Source organism: Protomyctophum bolini (assembly GCF_963924005.1).
Source record: "Protomyctophum bolini genome assembly, chromosome: 17".
Taxonomy (NCBI): Eukaryota; Metazoa; Chordata; class Actinopteri; order Myctophiformes; family Myctophidae; genus Protomyctophum; species Protomyctophum bolini.
In genome coordinates this window covers 37,241,287-37,262,645 of record NC_137878.1, presented here as the reverse complement: position 1 = coordinate 37,262,645, position 21,359 = coordinate 37,241,287, and the positions used below count along the sequence as shown (strand labels likewise).

At 43.4% G+C, this 21,359-nt stretch overlaps 1 protein-coding gene across 1 annotated transcript in view; it reads left to right on the top strand.

Annotated features, from left to right (window-relative positions):
- Window positions 1–21,359, top strand: part of gabbr2 (gamma-aminobutyric acid (GABA) B receptor, 2) — a gene marked incomplete at both ends in the record, with an annotated part of 411,098 nt that overhangs the window by 169,374 nt on the left and 220,365 nt on the right. The window contains one exon of the mRNA XM_080787246.1: window positions 14,109–14,279. Within this exon, the coding sequence (XP_080643372.1) occupies window positions 14,109–14,279 (171 nt within the window). The remainder of the gene's footprint in view (window positions 1–14,108; window positions 14,280–21,359) is intronic.

The window sequence follows — 21,359 nt, the reverse complement described above, 5'->3', positions numbered from 1 at the left end:
ACCCACTAATCATGTTCTATTGACATCCCATAATACGGGCCTGGCTGGCCTGGCCTGGCTGGCTGCTCTCTGTCTGTCCCCCCAGCGAACACGTTGGCGTGAAGCCTGGAAACCAGAAACGTTTAAGCCCGATGTGTATTTATGCTTTATCGCATGAGCGATGGCGTCTGTAACTCTGACAGTGTGTACTGTACACACATGGAACCAAACGGCTCCATTTGGTTCCATTAGTTAAAGAGTGTCCTTGAGTATTTATTAACCAAACTAAATCACTTACTCTACCTTTGACCCATTCATGACAGGAACCCACTTTTGGTGTTTAAAGCATTGTCATACTTCAGCTGTTGGAAAAATAGCGCTCATAGCCACGCCATACGAGCTTATAGATCTGCTATTTTGTTTTTAATCGTGGAAATGTGGCACATATATCTTTGAATATATGTTCTTTCAGAACAAACGTTTTTAACTCAAATCTTTGCTTGTGGGGGGTGGGGGGGGGGGGGGGGGGTCTCTGGAACTACATATTTTCAGATGGGGGTCCACGGCCAAATCCAGATAATTCTGGGGGTCCTTGACATGAAATGAAATGAATATGTATATAAATGTAAATGTGAGGAGGTTGGATGGTATGTGTAGATTATAAATGTAAATGTAAGGAGGTTGGGTGTTATGTGTAGATTATGAATGTAAATGTGAGGAGGTTGGAGGTTATGTGTAGATTGTGCAGTGGTTTTATGCGGCATCGATCCCGCCGTCGATGATTTCATCCATATTCTTTTCTCGGTTGTTGATTAATGAGTCGTGTGTGTGTGTGTGTGTGTGTGTGGGTGTGTGTGGGTGTGGGTGTGTGTGTGCGTGCGTGCGTGCGTGGCCCATGCTGTGAATGTTGCTTCGTGACATTATTATATAATAATAATAAAAAGTTTATTGTTTATCTTGGACATTATATAGGCCTATAATTAGTTTTATTATTTTATTAAACGGCCGGCCTGGACTAGACTGGACCGGCCGTTGGGGGTATTCCCAGTGCGGTCAGCACATACTGTACCTGATTGATCATTGTCCTTTGTATTGTGAGAGCCTCACTCCCAACCTTCCGCCGTAGTCTGAAAACACATCTTCAGACTCCATCTTAGCCTGTAACACTTGTCGTAGCACTTGCCCTAGCCTCGACAACCTTACAGGCGAATGCAAAGGATCAACTTATGTAACTTATATAGCATTTTATGTTGACATAGATAATATATACTGCATACAGTTTAATTATATAGATATTCCACTGTTAGACGGATGTTAGGCTCGTAGGCCTTGTGGTTAGAGTGTCCGCTCAGCATCATAAGGGTTGTATTGGGGGGTAAGTCCCTGCGACATACTAGCGTCATGTCCAGGGGGTGTACTTGTACATCAAGCTGCCTCACGCTACAGAAACAGGAGATAGGCTCCTGCCCTATGGGCCCCATGGCTCGGCAACACTATACTTAACATGTACGTACAGAGTGTGTGCGTGGCCCATTGCCAACTGTTACCACTCTCAATCATTGATCGATGCTATTGGAATCCATCAATGCGATTAGACACACCCTTGCATCCTTCCTCTTCCTTCCGTCTCTCGACTGCTGGCGTTAGCTAAAGGTTGTCGGGAGCTCGTTGTCTTGTTTAACCTGTTTAGACCTGAGGACATTTCTACAAATGTCTTCTAAGACGGTTCTCTGAAAACCCCCATGTTTCTACTGTATGTCAGTCGTTCTCAAACATCTTCACGTCAAGGACCCCCAAAAATATATGTAATTGGCTGCCGACCCCCATCTGAAAATATGTAGTTCCAGGGACCCCCACCCCCAGAATAAAATATTTGAGTTAAAATATTTCTGCCACATTTTCACGATTTTTCGTGCCGCGCTACAAGCTTGTAGATCTGCTATTTTTCAAGTATAACATATTGCTTAAAACACACAGGGTTTCCCGCCCAGAATGGTTTAATTTATGCCCACACATCGATCCGCTCCCTCCCACAACAAGCAGCCTCCAGAGGAAGTAAACAATTATGTTTATTCGACATTATGTTTAAAAGCAGGTTTTCTACGAGACAAAACATCTATTCCCCGTCGGTTCTGCTGGTAAACAATGAGAAGGTAGTAAATTACCAATTATGGGACTCTTTTTGATACAGACAGTCATGGTGGCAAGACTAAAGTGTTCAGCAGAGGAGAAAAACTGTTTTGTGTTTGTTTTGTTTTAATCCAAAATGAGTTAATGGCACAGACAGTCTCTTCACATGCTAGAGCATGTCTGAGATAAATGTCAGAGCTTTAATTGACATGTAAATATGAAATAAATGCTTAAATATGTAGCTAGGTGTAATGTTAGAGACCACAGAAGTGAACCTTTCAAGCCTGTTTTCTCAACTCGATGTTTCTCTGCAAGACATTACCGGTACTCCATAAGCCATATCTCAAGAACTGGTGGGTCAAACTGAACAACCAATATGTCAATTTGAAGCTATGGTTCCCTGCTTCCATATGACGTGACAAAACGACAATGAATAATATACTTGAATGACATGAGGCTCCCAGTCACCATGGGTCACATTTCATGTTCATTGAACATTCTAAAGTCAATGTCAGCATCTACTGTTTATTACTTTAAAAGTAATAGTATCAATCAATCAATCAGAACTTGCGTCCTCACCGTCGTCTGCAATGTTTGTGTTTGCACAACTACTCAAAATTGTCCATTCATTGTCGGTGGCATTTAATGTTTGTGTTATAGTTACCGTTACAGACACCAAAAGCTGGACATAGGAGGGGCTATATCGCCCCTCAAGAAATACATCAAAAGTACAGAAGTTAACCCATTTTGGGCAGGAACCCCTTTTGGTGTTGGCATCATGTTATGCTTTAGCTATTAAAAAATAGCAGATCTACAAGCTCATAGCGCGCCACCGAGTGGCGCGCTGCGAGCTTGTAGGTCTGCTATTTTTGAAAAATCGAAGAACGACTGACATAAATATAGCTTTTTCAGAAAACTGTCGGGATGTAGAAGACATTTTTAGAATCTGATCTCAGGTCAAAATGGGTTAAGTTGAGTAAATGTACTTTGTTGCTTTCCACCACCACAGGTATAGAGAGAGAAGGAGTCGATAGAAAGGCATTTTCATGTTCATTAAACATTCACTAAGCCAATATTCAGCCTCCTTCCTCCTCCTCCTCAGTCACCCTGAAGAATGGACAGAGTCTCCTTGAGGCCAAAGGCGTGTCGTCGCTCGCCTGGCAATGAGCTAACAATGAGGCTGATAGCCAATCACACGCTGCTCCGTTTGATAGAGGAGGTAATTGCCTCGCGCTTCAGACTGCCATTAACCCATTCAGACCGGAGGACCACGTCTACAAATGCCTTCTAAATCCTGACAGTTTTCTGAAAAAACCTCATGTTTCTAATCTGTCAGTGGTTCTCAAACTATTTCATGTCAAGGACCACGCATGTATTCAGGAAAATGCACATACAGTGCACAAAGACCCGCACACCGTCTGCACTATGCAATACCAACTTTATTGTCAACGTTTTGGTCAAAGACCTTCTTCAGGCATCTGTCAAGGACCCCAAAAATATGATCTGTAATTGGCCACCGACCCCCCCCCCCCATCTGAAAATATGTTGTTCCATAAACCCCTCAGAAGCAAAGATTTTTAGTTAAAAAAACGTTCGCTCTGAAAGAATATACATTCAAAAGATTTGTGTCAAGATTTTTCAAAAAATAGCAGATCTACAAGCTCATAGCGCGGCACTCGGTGCCGCGCTATGAGCTTGTAGATCTGCTATTTTCCACTAGCTAAACCTTAACATAATGCTTTATTAAAACACCTAAATGGGTTCCCGCCCAGACTGGGTTAAGGGATGGGTCCAGCGAGCCGGTGCAGGCCAATTTGCCACGGTGATACCTGATTGGTCAGAGCTGAAAAAAGCAATATGCTCCCTTGGACAAAATACTGTGCTATCTATTTGTGTTTGAAGGTCACTTCATTGTTTTAAAGAAAGTGTTTAACAAACGCACAGGCTTGGGCTTATATAGTGGCTGACGGCTGGGCCACTGTGGGGTTTTCAAACAGCTGCCCAGATATTATTTGGAGAGAGAAAAAAAGTTTCCATAATATCTTTTCGATTTTTTTCGATCACAATAACATTGGGATTAACCCTGTTCAGGACGGGAACCCCTTTTGGTGTTTTAAGCATTATGCTGTATACTTTAGCTATTGAAATACATTTTCACATTTTCTTTTGAAAAATATCAGAAATACAAGCTTGTAGATCTGCTATTTTTGAAAAAACGTGAAAATGTGGCTCAAATCTTTGGATATGCCTATACTGTATATATATTGATATATTCTTTCAGAGAGAACGTATATTTAACTCAAAATCTTTGCTTCTGAGGGACGTCCCTGGCTGGAACAGCATATTTTCAGATGGGAGTCGGTGGCCAAATACAGATAATTCTGGGGGTCCTTGACACTCTGTCCCTCACAGTCCCTGCTGTGTCCACTCACATGTAGGACAGCCCGACACAAGCGACACGATGACGCCGTGGGTCCCAACAAGCTCATTGTACTGTATGCGTATTCTGTGAGATCTGCTATACTTTTTTTTACTATTTTTGAATTTGAATCCTGAAAAGTAACTTGTTTTTGGGACATATGAGGTTTCCACCGGACCTAGACCAGATATTCTATGATGACTATTGTAGCTTTGAAGTCATTGCCGTCGTCGTGCAGAAACCCTGTAGGACTATCTCCATTATTTCTCCATTTTCATATGTTGTATTTTTTGTGGGTGTGTGGGTGTGTTTGGGTCTGTGTGTGTGTGCGCCTGTGGGTGTGTGCCTGTGCGTAGGTGTGTGTGTGGGGGTGCTATTTTGGTCTCTTCCCTTTTGAATGAGGCGTTTGGGAGTTGAGAAGAAGAGCAGCCTGTTCTTTTAACGGAGACATCGGAGCCTCGCGTCACATCTCCTCTCCTCTCCTCTCCTCTCCTCTCCTCTCCTCTCCTCTCCTCTCCTCTCCTCTCCTCTCCTCTCCTCTCCTCTCCTCTCCTCTCCTCTCCTCTCCTCTCCTCTCCTCTCCTCTCCTCTCCTCTCCTCTCCCCTCCCCTCCCCTCCTCTCCTCTCCTCTCCTCTCCTCTCCCCTCCCCTCCCCTCTCCTCTCCTCTCCTCTCCCCTCTCCTCTCCTCTCCTCTCCTCTCCTCCTCGCACACAATGGTCTCTACAGTAGCTAGGTGGAATGGATCAATCTGTACAGATAGAGTATATAGTACCTCCCAGGCAGCCAGCAGTCCTATACACTGTACTGTACTGTGCACATGGGGTTGATCCAAGACCCCGCAATTTGAATCCTATATCCTCGTTTGCCGGGCAGAAACCCTCTTATCTCCATATTCTTGAGGGGCGCTAGCCCCTCCAATGTCCAGCTTTGAGGATTGACCGTTAGCAGTCATATTAGTAGTGATTTTATTTCAGACATGCTAGTGTTAGTGCCGGAAATCTATGGAAAAAAGAGTTGCCTGGAATTGTCTGAGGAGAAAGTGTTGAAAATGCCCACCATTGACATCCTATATATAAGGCAATATTTTCTAAATTTCCATATGCTTTAAGTTATGTGACATGTCAAACTACAGGGGGTTTTCATGATGCTGAATCCATTCCAAGCATTAGATTTGCACAATTCATTGGGCTAAATAATTTGGCCATTGCAGCTTGCCCTGCACTTCTACAAGCTTCTTTCACAGCGCGTCTCCAGCTCATCGATCATGCGCTGCTTTTGCTCTTTTTGAAATAGAATCCTGAAAAGTGTTTGGACATTACGAGGTTTCCCCCCCGACAGAGAGACGATGCGTGGCCATCAGACATTGACTGGGTTGAATGACAGTACAGTCACATTTAATGACAGTACAGTACAGTACAGTACAGTACAGTACAGTACAGTACAGTACAGTACAGTACAGTACAGTACAGTACAGTACAGTACAGTCACAGTGCTTTATTTATGGACATGACCTACTTTCTCTCTTTCATCATAAAACATTAGCCAGTCTTCCAGCTTGGATGTGTTTCGTGACTCACTACCAGTGTTGATTTCATCCACTAATACTATGACAAAAAAAATGTCTGTCGACTAACTTAAACATGAGGTGCTACAGTATAAACAATGTAAATCAGGGGTCCCTTGGACGAAAACGATATTTACAGGTATGCCGTGTGCCAGAGGTTTGAGAAGCACTGTGCTAAATGCCTGCAGTACTAAATTGTAATTGTAATTGGTGCATACTGCACCAAGTGGTGGAAAGTGACTAAGAAGATACTGCACTTGTAATAATAATAATTAATAATAATAATAATAATAAAACTTTATTTGTATAGCACCTTTCGTGACATTAAATGCAGCTCAAAGTGCTTTACAGAACAATGGAGAATAAAAAAGAAAAGCAAGGCAACAACATTACAAAACAAGCAGTAATGCAACACAGTGAGGACATGAATAACAAAAAATAAAATATCAATTAAAAGCAATGTTGTAGAAGTGGGTCTTGAGCTGCATGTGCTTTAAAAATGTCTATAGAGGCTGCCTGACGAAGGTACATTTGTATTGTATTTGTATTTGTATTTTTTACTTTACTCGATTATTTCCAATTTTCTGTACTTCTACTTCTACTTCTACATCTCAGAAGCAAATATTGTACATTTATTCCCCTACGGTTATTTGAAATTGTTAATTACTATAGTTACTTTGACGATTTAGATTTAGGGGCAAAACAAATCGCAGCACTCCCGTCTTTAAAACTGTATTGTTTTTTGAACAAGTTGTTCTCGGGGCGTCCTTGAAAAAAGAGAGCTCGCTCTCAGCGGTCCTCCCTGAATAAATAAAAGTCAATAATAATAATAATTAAGATGCAAGTCAACCAGATATACGTCTGTCTGTGTTAATGAGAAAGGCCCGGTATGATTTTGTTGATTGAAATGATAGATTTCCTTATTAATCATATACAGTAGCCTGTGCTGACACAGATTCCGTCAATCCCAGGATTCGGAAATAGCCGGGGCGCCTTTTGCACCGTGACCCTCCTCTGAGAAGGTTAATCTATAAAAGCTGAACAAAGTGAAAAATGCATGACGTCCCCGATGATTTCTATCGGACTGTATATACAGGAGAAAACTGCATATGTAGGCCTGTGACCTCGTGAATATTTCAAGAGGTGACAACAGGGTTCAATTTTGCTCGAGGGGGGAAATCTAGTAATGCTATGTCGGATTCAGAAAGAAATCCACAAAATATAGACACACACACACACACACACACACACACACACACACACACGATGTCATGTTGTTTTTTATTTCTCCCGAAGCACATACACCAACACATAGTTGACACTTTGAACCTCAACGCATGCCGCTTTCAAATCGTCTCTGTTGGAGCGCAAACCTCCCGACGGAATGTGTACAGTATATACGTGAACAACAGCTGTCAGTCGATAGTGTTTGTTTTCTTTACGCCATGTCTTCTGGGATGTTGGGGGGGGGGGGGGGGGGGGGGTTAACCTTTTAGGCGTGGGGTCACGGAACAAGTACGTAAACAGCAAAAAGATTAATAAAAAACATTGGCCGCCTCAGCATCACACACACCAAGCACACAGGAAACAATCCTGTCATTTTAGCTTATATGCAGGGTATACACAGCAACATACTGTACGTAGGTATTTTTCAGAAAACTGTGGTTCTCAAAAATAGCAGATATACAAGCTTACAGCGTGTGCCACTTGGTGCCACATTGTGCCTATTTTAGAATTTCTTTGATAAATATCAAAAATGTTGAATGAATAATCTTTTTTTATATATTGTTTTTACTACACACATCTTCTCTCCTGGGGGTCCCCCTGGCACAGGTCACTTTCAGATAGGAGTCCGCAGCCAAACACAGCGTCACATATTGTGCGTTGGGGTGCCTGTGATTATTGTTTACGGAAGCAGTGGAGAGAATGGCAGCGTCAAATAACAGCTGGAGACTAGAGGTGGTTGTCTCAGACTAAGACTAGAGGTGGTTGTCTCAGACTAAGACTAAAGGTGGTCGTCTCAGACTAAGACTAAAGTTGGTTGCACACTCGACACGTCTTTCGGAAAAACCGATGGAGAAACTCCGCAAAAAATCCGCCAAACGCACTCTGTGTGCAGAGACCTTAAGACTTTGGGTTTCTACTAAAGGTTGGACATTATTTTTCCTCTGACCACACAAACCTCTCTTCTCGTGCACGTTGTTGTGAAGGCCTGGGAGAGGATCATCCAATCAATGTGCTCTCCTCTGCTCTGGTATTGGAGATCCATGGAAGCGTTCTCCCAGTGTGGGTGTAAGTACAAACAGCCTCGGCTAAACGGGAGATTAAGACGGGAAACCGGTGGGAAAGACCCCCGCAAAGCCCCCTCTTAAGACCGGCGGGTGATTCTGGATTTAGCGGCGGTGAGCGAGGAGATAAAGGCCTTCCTCTTCCTTCCTGAGGGGCCTTTTATAATCCGCTGTGGTGTTGTTGTTGTTGTTTTTTTTTAACCCATTCTGAACGGGAACCCATTTTGGTCTTAGCATCATGTTATGCTTTAGCTATTGAAAAATAGCAGATCTACAAGCTCATAGCACGCCACCGAGTGGCGCGCTACGAGCTTGTAGGTCTGCTATTTTTGAAAAATCGAAGAACGACTGGTATTTTTAGAATCTGATCTCAGATCAGAATGGGTTAATCAGACCAGCGTGTGTCCAGTGGAAACCTGGTATGAATCTGATCTCAGGTCAGAATGGGTTAAAGGCCCTCGTCGCTGGTGTGTGAACAGCATCCTCCCCATGGGACCTGCAGCATGCTGCCCTGTATGGTGGCAGGGATGGAAACTAACTAAGTACATGCACTTAAGTACACGTTTGAGGTATTTGTACTTCTCAGAGGAAAATATTGTACTTTTTACTCCACTACTACAATCCGGAATCGGAAGCCTTTATTGCCATGACATGTAAACATGTTAGGACTGTGGTTTGTTGGACAGTTACAGTGCAGTCACAACATTAGGACAAAGTGCAGAACAGGACAAGACAACATGCAAAAACAACATGCAATGAATAGTGAATAAATATATAAGTGCAGAGAGTTCAAGCTCAAGTAAGTCAGTCCATTCCACTCTGAGTGGGGGTGGAGGGAGGATAGCAGGGGGTCGGGGGGAACAATCTGTTTGAATGTCGGGCCTTCATAGTCTTCATTATACTACAAAAAGCAAAAGTTTCCGCATACTATAGTTCCTTTTTTTAGATTTCTATTACTTAACATGTTGATGCTGATGGTGATGGAGTCTATAGTTATTTATCTTAGTGTGACTCCTCATGTGGGAGCGTATAATAGCCACCTTTCCCGGTCGGCCATCTGTATCCTCCCATTTCGGCCTTTTGAAAATAGCCAATCTACGAGACACATTGCCCATCTACTGTACTGTACTGTTTCTTTTTCTTTTAAATAACCATTCTACAGGCTTCACTGAGCTTGTAGATTAGTTATTTTCTGTGCACGTGGCCTGGTTGCTTCTTTCAGGCTTGTTTTCATTGAGCTGGTTGATTATCTCAGGCTTGTTTTCATATAGCTGGTTGCTTATTTCTCTCACGTTGTTTTCAGGACATGTTTTACTGTCGCACCATCGTCTCCTCCTCAGTCAGAGTGCTCATATCCTGCTTCTGAGCCGTGGTGAATCCCACACTCTGCTCTTAATCTCCTCTAAGTGTGTAATTAACCTTGACCCGATTCATATCGCTCATTAGAGATGAACATGGATTAGATACAAACGGGACTCTTGTATCTCCGCTAGCTATAACTGCTATAGCATGGCTAAACAGCGCTATCACTCTAGCTATGACTGCTATAGCATGGCTAAACAGCGCTATCACTCTAGCTATGACTGCTATAGCATGGCTAAACAGCGCTATCACTCTAGCTATGACTGCTATAGCATGGCTAAACAGCGCTATCACTCTGGGTATAACTGCTATAGCATGGCTAAACAGCGCTATAGCATGGCTAAACAGCGCTATCACTCTAGCTATAACTGCTATAGCATGGCTAAACAGCGCTATCACTCTAGCTACAATCACAGCTAAGCATAACATGGTTTAGACCAGAGTGGTCGATTTTCCTGTCTACTTCCTGATTGGTTAGTCATTTTGACCGTGGTTTTTTTCGACCAATGACAAAGCTAGGAACATCTTTGAATGCAGATTGTGGCCCCTAGATGTGTCACAGAGACTAAATTGTTTTTGGGAGCGTTCTACTCATTGCTGGCTAAAAAGTAATTAAAATTTGGACATTTTAGCTACTTTAAGTGGTGTAGTACTCATGTAAATGTAGGCTATAGTACTTACTGGTACGTACTACTGTTATACTGTGTTAATTTCTGTGTCTGATAGTGGGATGGGTCAAGACATTGTCCGGACACAAAAGTAAAATATTCATTCATTCATACTGTCCGCCACTGAACACAACCGACGTGCTTCTAGAAACAAAGGCCGTGATGTGGCGCTCATTAACCGCTCACACGCACGCCGTATTGCACACGCAACGCACGGTGTGGAAATGTGTCTGTGAGACAATGCGGTGAGCAACAGTGGGAGGAGAGGGAGGGTATAACCCATTTTACTCGGGAACCCCTTTTGGTGTTGGCATCATGCTATGCTTTAGCTATTGAAAAACAGCAGATCTACAAGCTCATAGCGCGCCACCGAGTGGCGCGCTACGAGCTTGTAGGTCTGCTTTTTTTGAAAAATCGAAGAACGACTGACATATAGAAACATAGCTTTTTCAGAAAACTGTCAGGATGTAGAAGACATTTTTTTTAATCTGATCTCAGGTCAGAATGTGATAATAAGTGTGGGCTTGGATCTGTGCCCGCTCTGCCGCCGGTCTATTCTGGTAGCGGAGCCGCCTGCCTGTCACGGTGGGCGCACACCTGCGAGTCATGATCTGAATGCAGAAATTAATTACAGCTCATTTTTGCCTCTGGAGGTAAACGAGTGCCTTGTATTGTGGATGATGTGAGTGTGTGTGTGTGTGTGTGTGTGTGTGTGTGTGTGTGTGTGTGTGTGAGAGCGGGAGAGAAGGGGGAGAGAGAGAGAGACAGACATATGATTAGTATGGAAATGAAAGGTGTGCGGGGGGGTGGGAGGGTGGGAACAGGCCCAGCGGGTTCTCTCTAGAGGTGGTTGTTGGCGTGCGTGATGTGCACTCGTACTGTTTACTTGAATTTGGTGGCCCTGAATGTCTCCACAACTAAGTATAGTAGACATTTAGAATTATAGATTTTCCCCGGTACAATGGGGCAAATGGGACAAACAAATAAACAACTTTATTAGGGGAAAAACTAAGGCTATTTAAATAGTGGAATGAGATAGCTGCAGGGAAAGCAATATCCTAGAGGTGGGTTTGAACTTAAGGTGGTGGCATGTCTCTTCTGAGTTTTGGGCAGACGCTAATTGGAATGGAAGCCAGCAGCAAAGACTTGTGTAGCTGCTCCAAATGATATTCCAAATTCGTCTTTGCGTCTGCCTGTGTAAACGCAGCATCAGCGCTTTGGTCTTGTACATCTGTGGTTTTTCCCACAGCTGTAGTTGAATCAACCGATTCATAACTTTAAGGTCGAACCAACGTTCGATTCAGACACTATTCTCTCTCTCTCTCTCTCTCTCTCTCTCTCTCTCTCTCTCTCTCTCTGTCTCTCTCTCCCCTGTTTGTGAGAACATCACGCGCCGATTTAAATCTGCTTAGGGTAGCAGTGAGTGTCTGAGCGCTGAATAATCGGTGTCTCTAAAAGGCTATTAGTGTTTGAAGTTCAGCACATTTTTATTCTTAGTTTAGGGACGGGTGTGAGGTCTGAAAACCACTGGTGCAAAGTAACTAAGTGCTCTACTTAGTAGAAAAATTGGTCATTTTATTTTTTGGTCTACTCGGGCTTATTATGTGAACATCCCAGACAGTTTAAGTTGCTTGATTCAGTATTTAGATACTTGATATTCATTGTAGCTGCCCTGCCCCCCATCCTATACAAACCCATTATATCTTCTTCCGTCTAGACTTTTTCAATCTAGCAGTACACGTAAGTCTCCTCACCAGAAATAGCAGAACTATACGAGCTTTTTAGATTGGCTATTTTTGGCGACTGTTCAGGATCGACAGCGCATGTCAGATGTTCTGGAGATAAGGCCAGAGAGGCCAGACTGAGATGGTTTAAACACGTCTAGAGGGATATATAGTGAGTATATCAGTAGAAGGATGTTGAGGATGGAACTGCCAGTCAGGAGGCCTATAGAGGAAGACCAAAGAGAAGGCGTATGGATGTACGAATGGAAGAGGACATGAAGTTAGTTGGGGTGCAGCAGGGGTGACCTGAGCAAAAAAAATAAAGTTTGAGAACCACTCGGCCTACTCCAGACACCCTGGAGGTGGTTCAAATGGGAATGTTCAAGAAGGATGTCTTGTCTGTGTACTTTTTTTCTATCTTTTCCCATTGTATAACCCCTTTTGGTTGTTAGCATCATGTTATGCTTTAGATATTGAAAAAAATAGCAGATCTACAAGCTCATAGCGCGCCACCAAGTGGCGCTCTACGAGCTTGTAGGTCTGCTATTTTTGAAAAATCGAACGACTGACATAGAAACATAGCTTTTTCAGAAAACTGTCAGGATGTAGAAGACATTTTTAGAATCTGATCTCAGGTCAAAATGGGATAAGCTGCAGGCGTCTCTGTCAAACAGGTGAATAGAATGAGCTGCAGGCGTCTCTGTCAAACAGGTGAATAGAAACAGACATAATGCAGGGGGACAATGCACATCAAAAGGAAAACCATGCAATCAAACCGTCTTTATGTTTGATTGCGGCTCAGAAAATCAAAGCCGGCCTTTTGTCTGTGGCGGAACAAAAAAAAAGGTCATAAAGGAAAGCACGAAACAAAAAAGAACAATGGAGCAACTTGGCGCTAGTCGGTGATCCTGTCTGTGTAGAAAGAACGGGTTGTAGAGTTCAGCCCAATTTGTCTCTTTTTTTCCCTCTCCTCTAGCTGCCTCTGCCAGCGTGTGGCAAAGGCTGCACAGCCAAACACATGCAATGACTTGTCTTTTAGTTCTACTGGATCTCTTCTCCAACCTAGCTATAGTCCCTCCCTGACATTTTAGTCTAGTTGTTGTTTGTTGACAGAGTTGTCCAATATAATATCTAGTCATAGTCATGTTTTAGTCATTCATAGCATAGTTTTTACTTTTTTATTTGGCTTCCGCCTGAGAAAAAGTGTGTGTGTGTGTGTGTAGGGGGATTCTTTAGTATGTCTATAAATACACTGCGATGACTATCGCTTATATGACGCGACACAATCACAATTTGCAAGCTTTCCGTCTATGCTGACTTTCTACAGGCATTCCGGATTCAAGCCATCTGCAAACCCACCGTCGTGTGTGTGTGTGCGTGCGTGCGTGTGTGTGCGTGCGTGCGTGTGTGCGCGACAGTGTGCGGGTCCTCTTCTCTGTTTTTCAAAGATACCCTTTTGAAATAATAATAATTAAAAACCAAATTTATGAAACAAATACATTAAGGGGACCCATTTGTTTGGGAACCAGTGGTCTACGTATATATTAGACTCCCTCTTTTCTCACATCTTGTTGTTTTGTGTGATGTGTTGTTTTACAGCTGTCCTTCGCAGTGACCAGCCTGGTTCTTTACTCACGTCTTATCGTTGTGTGATGTGTTGTTTTACAGCTGTCCTTCTCAGCGACCAGCCTGGTTCTTTACTCACTTCTTGTCGTTGTGTTTTACAGCTGTCCTTCTCAGCGACCAGCCTGGTTCTTTACTCACTTCTTGTCGTTGTGTTTTTCAGCTGTCCTTCTCAGCGACCAGCCTGGTTCTTTACTCACTTCTTGTCGTTGTGTTTTTCAGCTGTCCTTCTCAGCGACCAGCCTGGTTCTTTACTCACGTCTTATCGTTGTGTGATGTGTTGTTTTCCAGCTGTCCTTCGCGGCGACCACCCTGGTTCTTTTCTCACGTCTTGTCGTTGTGTTTTCCAGCTGTCCTTCGCGGCGACCACCCCGGTTCTGGGCGACAAGAAGAAGTACCCCAACTTCTTCCGGACGGTCCCGTCGGACAACGCCGTCAACCCCGCCGTGGTCAAGTTCCTCACCTACTACAACTGGAGCCGCGTGGGGACGCTCACACAGGACGTCCAGAGGTTCTCTGAGGTCAGTGCACTTCCTGTCCCATGTCTGCGTTTCTGTTGAGTGGTGCAACCACTCCTCTAGACGGCAATGTATGCCCCTGGGTCTGTCCCTGAGTCCCTGGGTATGTCTGTCCCTGGGTATGTCTGTTCCTGGGTATGTCTGTCCCTGGGTCTGTCCCTGTGTCCCTGGGTCTGTCCCTGTGTCCCTGGGTATGTCTGTCCTTGGGTCTGTCCCTGTGTCTCTGGGTATGTCTGTCCCTGGGTCTGTCCCTGGGTATGTCTCTGTCCCTGGGTCTGTCTGACCAAGCACGACAATAGCGTTATAGCGTTTGTTCACCACCAAGTGTCACTGTTGCACAGCCTAAGACACAGACACACACAGGCCAGGGAAGATGGCTTGTACAGTACAGTGCAGTGCAGTGCAGTACAGTGCAGTACAGTACAGTACAGTACAGTACAGTGCAGTGCAGTGCAGTGCAGTACAGTACAGTACAGTACAGTACAGTGCAGTGCAGTGCAGTGCAGTGCAGTGCAGTGCAGTGCAGTGCAGTGCAGTGCAGTGCAGTGCAGTGCAGTGCAGTGCAGTGCAGTGCAGTGCCACTCACTTCAAACGGGTCTGATTTTAAACAACTCTCGCGTTCGATCTGCTATTTTAAGTAAAAAACTAAAATAATAATAATCTGAGTTCTTCCACCTCTGCATTTCATTAGCACGTCCTCCTCCTTCTCTGTCTCTCATAACGACTATATACTGTATAATGTGGGCAGCGCAGCACAGAAAACCCTCTTTTTATGACTTTTTACTGTCCGTTTAGCTGGCAGCTGTGCAGCTCTGCATTGTTAAAGCACAACTATTTGGTATTCATAATGGTCTCACTTCCCACCAACCAGGACGTTAATGCCAGCCAGCCATTATGTTTGAAACATCAGTTTAGTAGTTCTAGCATAATAATACTATCCTCGCTGTCGGCCCGGGAAGAAAACCTCCTATGTCCAAAAACAAAAAAATGTGAAATGGGGAAAACAGAACCTTTCTTTATTCTTTTCTTTCTGTAACTATTCAAGTCGGGAACAATATAAGTTGAGAATGCATGCCTCACACACTCACGCCACACAGTTATGTGATATATTTCGTCAGAGTACACATTGTACCCGCCTGTCTGTCTGTCTGTGTCCCTTTTGTGCCCATCATTTATTATGGAGATCTGTCTGAATTTGCGAAATGTGGCATTCGGCAAAATGTGTATTTTTTTTAATACTTTTTGGTATTTTAAAGTATATATTGGATATTGATGCCACTATACTGTTTGAATCCATTTATACCTGAGACCAGATTCTACAAGATGTCTTCTAAATCCTAAAAGTTTTCTGAAAAACCTCAGGTTTCTGTTTCAGTGGTGCTCAACCTTTTTTACGTCAAGGACCCCCAGAAATATATGTATTTGGCCGCTGACCCCCATCTGAAAATATGTTGTTCCAGATCTACAAGCTTGTAGTGCGCACTACTGTATGTATAGCAATAGCTAAAGTGTAACATCCTTACACCAAAAGGGCTTCCCTGAATGGGTTAATACCTTTAGGACCTTTACACGTAACACAGTATTTACAATACGGTATTGACACTTATTTACTTTGAGAATATATGTGAGTACTTCTTCCATCTCCTCTGTGTTTGTAACATGGAGATGAATAATCCCCCTCCAGCAGCGAGCAGAGAACAAAGAGTCTGATTTGTTATTAAACTGCGAGACACAGCCTGGAGAGACGCTCCAGAGAGGCTTTCTGAGTTCACACCCTTCTGTTTGATCCGTCATACCCCCAAGATGCATTGCTCCTGTTGGTCAGAACCTTAGAGTATATATGAATAGAGAAGACACCCGAGTTCTCCTTCCATCCACTTGCATTAAGTTGCTCAACAGCGCATGAGGCGATTTCACTCCTCCTTCCGGGTTAGGAACAGATTGCATTCTGGGATGGATTTTCCCCAAACACATGAACGCGCTGCCGTTGAACGTGCACGAACACGCACAAACGCACACGAGCGTGCTGCCGTCGTGAACGTGCACAATGATAGACAACGGACCAGCGCGTTCATGTGTTTGGGGCCAGGCTGCAATATACCTTCATTCGGCCACTATGTCCATTTCGCCTCAGGGTTTCCGCTGGGTGCCTTCTCTATTCATATACTGTATACTCTAAGGTCAGAACACGCAAGCCCCCAGTGAGAGGCTCTAGTCTACAACAACGTTGAAGCGTCCGGCCCTGCTGGTCAGAGGTGGGACTGCAAGCGGACCCGTGGATTCATGACCACCGTGCAGCTGGGTAGTTTAACATTGAGCGTGCCCGTTTGCACTTCCGCATTTTGGGCACCGAAATTGGGTGCCCGAATAAAAATATAAAATGCGGAAGTAGAGCGTCCTTCCGCATTGAAATGCAGCATCGCATTTTAGAGGGGGTCCCATAATGTTCACTGGTTAGCAGTGTTTTGGTTAAAAACAAAATGTTTTTTTTAATGGTAAATGGTGCATTTATATATAGCATATTAGTGTTTATATCGCTGGATTATACGGCCCCCGACTCTGACTCGAAAATGGGGTCCTCTTCGTGGCCTTTTTTCGTGCATTCTGTTGGCCCGTTGCTGACTCCAATGGTGGCATATGGAAATTGATAATGAGCATTATGAGGACCAATTACAGTATATACAGTATATGGAGTTGGGTGAAGTTGTTCTATAAGTATAACTTCCACCACTGTCCTCCAGATAGAAGGCCACACAGAGTGTCAGAGTGCTGTTTCAGAGAGCGTTGAGTCTGCATTGCGTTGCCACTGATGCTGTAGAAAGAGAACCTGGGGATGGTTGCTGACTCAGTGCACATGGATTATCTGCTCTCTCTCTGGCTCCCCAAAGACTCGTCTCTTTCAGAAGTCAGTGAGATTGCAATTCCACACCAATCGGGGCATTTATTATTTATATATATTTGTTTGTTCTTTCTTAGTTTTTTATTTATTTTTTGACTGTAGCAGCAGCAGGACTCTTATTATGGTCATCTGCATCCATCCTCCTATCAAATCAAATCAAATCAAATTTATTTATATAGCAAAACAACTCTCATTGTACCAAAGTGCTTCACAAGGCAGAATACAATACAATACAATACAATACAATTCAGTGCAGAAGATGTCAATAACAGCCAAATAGGACAAAGTCATCTGAAAGGAAAAGATGCAAGATCACGTCAGGGATTCAAAGACTTAAAGTTTAAGTCAATGTACAAGGTTGTACATTGACTTAAACTGAGGGGGCAGACTTTGCAACTGTGTAACCCCCTGAGTAAGTAATGTGCGTGTGAGTGCGTGCATTTTTTTTAAATTTCTTGATCATACTACAGCCTCACTTAAAGGCATTAAAAACAAGTAGCAGATCCACAAGCTTGAAACGCAGTGCAAAACGTCTACGCTTTTCAGAGTAAAATCTGCCTCATCTGCTGGCACTCTATAGCGCCATTATTTTTGAAGAATTCCCCTGTACATGTAAGTGTTAACACAATGCATGAGACACATGGCAGCTCGGTCCCGATAGGTTAACACAATGCATGAGACACATGGCAGCTCGGTCCCGATAGGTTAACACAATGCATGAGACACATGGCAGCTCGGTCCCAATAGGTTCCAGGATGGAGTTGGCACCAATTCATGAGAAATATAATGTTAGAGAGCTGTTTGCATTATACTGTAGTCATGCATAATGCTGCCTGTGTTCTCTCTCTCTCTCTCTCTCTCTCTCTCTCTCTCTCTCTCTCTCTCTCTCTCTCTCTCTCTCTCTCTCCCTCTCTCTCTCTCCGAGCAGCACAGAGCAGTTTCCCAGGGAGACATTGCAAGTTTATGTAATGCTTGTTAAGGATTCTGAGCCAGTGGTGCGCACGCACGCGTGCACGCACACACTTTCCCATGGGACTGGGAGCTAGTCATCGCAGTGTATTTATAGACATACTAAAGAATCCCCCCTACACGTGCACACACACACACACGCACACACACACACACACACACACACACACACACACACAAGGAGGTGGGTTTGCGGATGCTTCCAGTTAAAGTCGTGTTGCAGATCCACAAGCTTGCAGATCTACTATTTTTGCTCTTTCTGAACTTGAATCCTGAATGCCTGAAGAAAGTCAGCATAGACAGAAAGCTTGCAAATTGTGATTGTTTGGCGTCATATATAAAGGACCTGTCGTACTGGGTAGAATAAATAATAATAATAATACAACTTTATTTGTATAGCACCTTTCATGACATGAAAGTGCTTTACAGAGCAATGGAGAAAAAAGAAAAGAAAGGCATAAACATAAAAAATCAAGCAGTAATGCAATACAGTGAGGACATGAATAACAAAAAATAAAAGATCAATTAAAAGCAATTGCATAGAAGTGGGTCTTGAGCTGTAGTATTTTGCAAAGCAGAAAGCTCTCTCTCTTCCTCTCCAGGGATATTATTAAACCTGCCAGTCGCTCCAGAGCTAATGGTAATGTTCCTGCTGTCTTTTTGCTTATTTAAATCACGCTTCACATGTGAGCCAGTGGTGCACACAGTGTCACACACGCTTTCTCCCGGGACTGGGAGCTCGTCATCGCATGCTATTTATAGACGCACTGAAGAATCCCCACATATTATGTGAAGCAAAAAAGACAGCGATCTCTTTATTTGTGCACAAATACGTTCAGGGACAACACAATACCATTATCTCTGGAGAGACTGGCAGGTTTAATAATGCCACTCCAGAGGAAGCTAGTAGAGAGCTATACTTGTCTGTTTTGCCTGTATCAGTTTGTGACAAATACAACCTTCCTGACTCTTGAATAATCAATCAATCAATCAATCATTATAATGAAACTAGAGCCGGTGCCTGTGGGGCCTCTACAGGCCTACTTGGAACGATGCAAGTTGGTAATGCATGCCCCACCCAGATATTATGTGTACTTCATATCCATATGAGTGAAACGGCCTGGGATGACATGTTTATTTTTCAAACACAGTTATTATATGAGGCGATCTAAAAATCCTCTATGGGGGATTACAATGCAAATAAAAAAGTACATGAAGCTGTGGATTTGCGCCCTCTATACCGATATTGACGTCAGACTTCGGTGCTCTTTTCCTGGTATTTGAAGCTGCTGTGACACTCACCGTCAATGTATTTTATTATTACAGTTTTTTCAATAATAAACGTTTATTTAGACGGCACAGCGCATATTCATGAACACCACACATGAAATGGCGTGAAATTCCAGCTGTAGTCTCCATACAGAAAACAAGCAACATTACAAAAAAAAATAGTTAGCCTATTTAAAAATGTTTGATTGTCCATGATCTATCCTTTTATTTATTTATTTATTATTATTATTATTATTATTTTTTTTTCATGTTACACTCACCGTCAATGTTAGCAAGGTGCGGGCTGGCGTGCATCTTCAAAACGTCGGCTCACCCTGCACACACATGCACGCACACACACACACACACACACACACTATCTGCAGCTAAAACTGCAGATGGATGCACAAGGATGAGACAGACCCAATCATTATAGACACACCTGCCGCCTGCCATACTGCTTGACACATGACACGTGCGCGAGCAAGCATGCACACACATTCCTTAACTGCAAATTTAGACGCACGAGGATGAGACAGACATATAGAATAATTAGAAACACCTGCCGCATACAAACACTCGCGCACACGCGCGCACGCACACACACTTGGTTGTAATTGTATGCGCAGAGCGACATGCCGACATCCTGCGGTGTGCATCTCATCTCCAGAGGTTTATAATTGCATTTAGCAATAAAGTCAAAGTGTGAAATAAGTGAGTCATCATCGCCACAACTTCACACAAGTCACATGTTATGCTGAAATAAGTCACACTTTTTTAGTTTTAGTAGTTTATTGACTATATTTAGTTTTAGTCATATTTTAGTCATCTGAAATTATTTAGTGTTGGCCTAGTTTTAGTCTACTAAATATCATTTAAGACTTTAGTCGACTAAATCTGCAGTTGACTTAGTCGACTAAAATGTATTTTGGCGGGCGTTGATGGCATCATAGTGGCTGACTTTACACTTGGTAGCATACTGCAAATAGCCGATCTACAAGCTCACAACGTGTGTTGTATAGATCGTTTATTTTCATCATGCCACCGACCACACGGCGGTTAGTACAGTATGCGTCCCACTTACAGTTGCTCATCAAGGACTGGCGTCATGTTTTTTTTTGGGACATTTTAATTGTGTTTCGTTAAGACTCTTCAGCTCCGGATTGACCATCACCATTCATTGCAAAGCTGTGTTGCATTTAGTCTGGCGTTGTGGCTGGAGATCACATATTGCCTGTGCAGCATACAACACACTGATCTGAGATTACAACAACGTCCCCACAGCAGAGCACAAGATAAAGACATGAAAATGAACAACACAACAACTTTCAATTGTATGCCAGATATACCACATAGATTAGATACATATCACACACAACACAATAGAAGAATCCATAAATCACATTATTATCACAGAATCAGCCATTACAGAATCTAAATGCCACACAGGGAGGAGGCCTTGTGCACGCGCTATACGTCCGGCTGGGGAAACTGTCTCCACTGTCGGGTGAAAAGAAGCAGCTTGGACTCCTCATGCATGGAAGGAAGCATGAGGTCAGTCCGTTGCCCTCCCCAGGTTGGCAGAGGAAGTGTAGTGCCCAGGATTACATTAGATAATTGCAAAATCGTGGGATAAAAATTATTACAAAAATTAAATAAACCTGTAGAAATGGCATTAATAAAATCACTGTCCTGAAAACGTCCTCACAAGTATAGGTGTGTGTGTGTGTGTGTGTGTGTGTGTGTGTGTGTGTGTGTGCCTGTGTGCGTGCGTGGCAGAAGTATTGCTCATCTTTATTTACTGTGGGGGATTCCTGGGCCGACAGAGTAGAGTCCATGGAACATGTTTTTGTGACTCGGTAAACATGCCCCCCCTTCGCTCCCTCCTCCCACTCCCTCCCTAGCCTCCCTCCCTCTCTCTCTCTCTCTCTCTCTCCCTCCCTCTC